Source organism: Sardina pilchardus, chromosome 10 (genome assembly GCF_963854185.1).
Source record: "Sardina pilchardus chromosome 10, fSarPil1.1, whole genome shotgun sequence".
Classification (NCBI taxonomy): Eukaryota; Metazoa; Chordata; class Actinopteri; order Clupeiformes; family Clupeidae; genus Sardina; species Sardina pilchardus.
In genome coordinates, this window is record NC_085003.1 from 28279709 (window position 1) to 28284708 (window position 5000).

At 46.5% G+C, this 5000-nt stretch overlaps 1 protein-coding gene across 2 annotated transcripts in view; it reads right to left on the bottom strand.

Annotated features, from left to right (window-relative positions):
• The window catches only part of pamr1b (peptidase domain containing associated with muscle regeneration 1b), a 49906-nt gene that overhangs the window by 5595 nt on the left and 39311 nt on the right, over positions 1–5000 (bottom strand). For both annotated transcript variants that reach the window (XM_062547465.1, XM_062547464.1), the window contains 3 exons: positions 2110–2280; positions 1165–1359; positions 1–921 (listed from right to left, as the gene is read on the bottom strand). The exon at positions 1–921 is cut by the window's left edge and continues 354 nt beyond it. In XM_062547465.1, coding sequence (XP_062403449.1) covers positions 1–921; positions 1165–1359; positions 2110–2280 — 1287 coding nt within the window. The remainder of the gene's footprint in view (positions 922–1164; positions 1360–2109; positions 2281–5000) is intronic.

Below are 5000 nucleotides of genomic sequence, written 5' to 3' on the forward strand. Positions count from 1 at the left end.
TGGGAGGCGTTGGGGCTGCTGTCACGGGTGGTGTTGTCGTTATGCCGACGGTCTCCTCTTTCTCCAGGTTGTACTCTGTGTGTATCAGAACATCTTTGGACACGCTGGTTTTCCCCTTTTCCGACAGAAGCACTATCTCAATATCTCTGCCCAGGTCGTCGACCGGGTCTTTAGGGGAGCCTGAAACTCCTTTGTCTGGATGCAAGTCCTTCTCGAGACCCTTTCCTAGGTCTTTGTCTCCTTCAGACGCCTTCTCCTCCACTGTGTTGACGTTGTCTTCCTTGACTTTGCTTGTGTTTTTCGGACGGAGATCTTTTATGATAAGAACATTCTCCGATCCTTTATCCACATACACATGTGTGTGCACATCCTTGTCCAGACCTTTGTCTGAATCTTTCTTGAGCTCAGGATCTTTCTCCTGGACTGTGTTGATGTCCTCTGTGCTTTCTTTGCTAGTGTTTTTAGGGACACTTATGGTGGGATCCTTGGGTCCTACTGTGTCCACATTTGGGTCTTTGTCCACGTCTTTGCCCGAGTCTTTGCCAGGGTCTTTGTCAACGTCTTTGCCCGGGTCTTTGTCAACGTCTTTGCCCTGGTCTTTGCCTGGGTCTTTGCCCGGTTCTTTGCCTGTGTCCACACTCACATTGTCTCCATCTTGACCAGGCTCATTGAAAACGACTATCTGGATGTCTTGATCTATGTCCAGTCCTTTTTCTTCCTTGTCTTTCTCTTTTTCAGGCCCCTTTTCTTTGACCATATTTGTGGAGTCATCAGTATCTTTGGTGTCTTTTCCAAAGGGATGTTTGTCTTGGCCCGTCTCTTTCTCTCTCTCCTTCTCTCTCTCCATCTCTTTCTCTCTCTCCTTCTCTTTATCCCTCTCTTTTTCTTTTTCCTTATCTGGCGGGGGCACGGGACTCAGCACTGTCAAACCCAGAGAACAAAAACTGTCAGCACCTCTGTTCTCTGCTGTAAAAGGCAGTCATAAAAAACAACTTCTGTTGTAAGATATATAAATCACTGCACAGAAATAATAAAGTAACTGTTTTTATCTCCTGCTCACTTCCTTCCACATGTTAAATATCTGATCCAAACCCAGACTTTGTCCCAAGTGGCCGCCGAGAGCTTTGGCAGTCGATTTCAGTCAGTCTCAGTGTCAGTACCAACCTTTAACACAGGAGGGCGCTGTCCCACTCCAGGTGCCATTGGCCAGGCATGTCCTCTGCTGCATCCCGCTCAGCTTGTAGGGTCGGTAGCAGAGGTACTGCAGGGCAATGAGCACGTCTCCTGGGCCGTACACCAGGAAGTGGTCCCCATACGCGGGCTTGGGTGGGAGCGGACAGGACTTCTCCTGCACAGGCACTGGATGAGCAAGCATTAATCACAAAGGCACACACACACACACACACACACACACACACACACACACACACACACACACACACACACACACACAGGTCAGTTATCTGATAGAAATGAATACTTTAATTACACATCCATATCCATATTGGCCACCATTACAGCTTGTGCCATATTTGCCTTAATGGCCTCTACCATTGCCATTTGATGTTTGTCTACGTAGTCTACGCTTTGACACATTTGCCGTATTTGTGTCAGTAACGTGTAACAATATGTATATTAACATTCATTTGAAATGAATTGAAAACTCTGCATTGCATTCTGGAGATAAATGATGACCTAGGCTAGGAGTGTGTTAAGGAACATCCACACCAAGAACGATAACGATAGCGATAACTATAACCATAACGATAAAAGCGTCCACACTGGCCAACGATAAGAAAAGTCTCTCCTCATGTTAATGAATGTGATGGCTAGAATATTACGGGTTCTGATTGGCTGTTAGCTTTTTATCGTTCTCAAAATCGCTCTGAAAGTGATCAGCAACGATATCGTTCTTCATGTCGTTATCGTTATAGTTTATGTGTGAACGTTGTCATTCATTTTAACGAGAGCGATATTTATTTATAGTTATCGTCATCGTTATCGTTCTTGGTGTGAACGGCCCTTTAAACAGCTGTGAACAGGCTGTAACAGGGCATGTACTGTACTGTACTAGAGTGGTGTTGTGCCCATGCAGGCCTGGTATCTCACCACACTGTGGCGCGGGCGCACTCCAGGTGCCCTCCAGCATGCAGGTGGCGATGCGGTGGCCCTGCAGCTTGTAGCCGGGCTGGCAGCGGTAGATGACGTGCCCGCCGACGCTCACGTCTAGGCTCACGGCGTCGCCGTACACGGGCATCATGGGCCGCCCACACATCAACACTGCAAACACACCACATGCATGTGAGCATGCACACACACACACACACACACACATTTTGATTATTCTATTTGGAATGACCAATACTGATTAAAAAAACAGAGCATCCAAATATTCACCAAGAGCCTGTTATGTTTGTATGCACGCACACACACACACACACACACACACACACACAAACACACACACATACACACACACACACACACACACACACACACACACACACACACATATACACACACACACACACAAACACACCAACGCCGCAGGAGAGCACAGTAAGAGGGTTGGTTTCCTTACAGGAAGGGTTTTAATGTAACACACAGACCTGGCAAATCTCCATAACACACCTCATACTGTATATGTATGCAAAGCCATGGGGGAGATTACACACAATCCACAGGCTAATCGCTATATTAATCTCACTCCTGTGCATAGTAAAATGTGAAACACACACACACACACACACACACACACACACACACACAAACGCACACACAGACACATGCACACACACACACACACACACACACACACACACACACACACACACACTCATGCACATGTATATAAAAATATTAAACTATTGAGGTAACCATAATCCTGTGCTTTCCTCGCCACAGAGTCTCATGCTGTTTCAGTGTACTGCGGTAGAAAACTACACCTCCTCTACACTTTAACTGTTCAACTCAGAAATGCATTGGCATCCGGTATAGTCATTTAGTTGCTAAAAACACGCTACCCAACTTCATTACTTGAGAACCATTACCTTTCTACCATAGCAGACCAACCCTAACCACAATCTCACAATCTCTAATGTGGAACCCGCTAATGCATGTCTTCAGCTTGTAAATCTCACGAGAGTGGAGCCATGAGCAGACTACCAGTATGAAACACAGGCTTGCATCTCTCTCTCTCTCTCTCTCTCTCTCTCTCTCTCTCTCTCTCTCTATTCTACACACACACACAAGCACGCACACACACATACACACAACCTTCACCTATCCCTCTGACACAAGTGCAGAAATCTCCACCTGCCTTATAGATGAACATACACACACAAAGCCACACACACACACACACACACACACACACACACACACACACACACACACACACACACACACACACACACAAAGAGAGAGAGAGCGACATTCTTCCATTCTTCCACAGGCATCCCTCTTAGAGACCCACACTCCTCTGGATGCGTGCCCATTCCTGGCAGTCCATGGAAATGAGTTCACAGCTTGCAAACGCACCTCCACTCAAATAACTACATCTGAGCATTCTCTCTCTCTCTCCTTCTCTCTCTCTCTCTCTCTCTCTCTCTCTCTCTCTCTCTCTCTCTCTCTCTCTCACACACACACACACACACACACCTACTGCCTTTTGTATTAGCATCACATCTCCTCTCATATACCTGGCTCATTAGGAAACAATTTCACCCTCAGTGGAAAAAATTGCTCCAGTGTGCTCGGCCACATAAACACGTGTCCGTGGCCAAGAACACAAGAGAAAAGTTCAGGGTAAAGAGGCTCGGCCATTTTCCACCAAAAAAAAAGAGGTGGGCTTTTTATAGCAGGGCTGGCACCAGAACCCCCAACCCATACCGCTGAATGGAATAACATATGCTTCTGTGTGTGTGTGCGTGTGTGTGTGTGTGTGAGAGAGAGAGAGAGAGAGAGAGAGAGAGAGAAAGAGAGTCAGACTGTATGTATTCGTGTTTGAGTGGGGTTGAGGATTTGTGTATGTGTGTGTGTGTGTGTGTGTGTGTGTGTGTGTGTGTGTGTGTGTGTGTGTGTGTGTGTGTGAAAGAGATATAGAAACAGAAAGAGAGAGATCACCTTCCTCATTTGCTTGTTGCAGGCCGAGAGCTTAACGGAGTGTGTTTGCTATTTTATGGTGAAATGTGTGTTTGGTTATCACCTCCAGCATACAGACACGCTCACACCAATCACACACAAACACAAACAAAATGTGCATGTGTGTGTGTGCGTGTGTGTGTGTGTGTGCGTGTGTGTGTGTTTATGCGCATCTGTGTGTGTATGTGTGTGTGCGCATCTGTGTGTGTGTGTGCGCACGTGTGTGTGTGTGTGTGTGCGCACATATCATGTGCGTGTGTGCTAAAATATGTTTGACAGTGTGTGGTATTAGGAACAAAGGCCATGTTTTCCCCCTCACGTATTCCTGAGTGAAAACCTCCCTGTGTGAGAGCCGGGGGTCATCAGTCTTGGTCTCTGTCCACGGACTAATGTTTTCCAGTCGCCCCAGCCAGCCGCATCCTCCTTTATGAGCCAGACGAGACCGAGATGATAAGCAGGCCACTGCAGCTGGCATCTATACCTGTGCTTGCAGAATCCATTTCCTGCTGGAAAAAACTGCTGGACTCATCTACATGTACATATAGTGTATGTGTGTATGCTGTATGTATTCCCACTTCATTATGTACACGTATGTTCAACTGCTCATGACCACAGGTATCCACGCACACAGCCAATCACGTTGCAGCATCTCAGTCCATGTAGACATGACATCATCAAGAGAATCTGCTGAGGATCAAACCGAATATCAGAATGGGGACGAGAGGTGATTTAAGTGACTCCGAGTGTGGCACTGTCATTGGGGAGTATTTTTTGGAAACTGCTGATCTACGAGGAGTTTTTACATCTGGTTTACAGATACTAATCTGAAAATATCCAGTGTGGCAGATCTTTTGGCG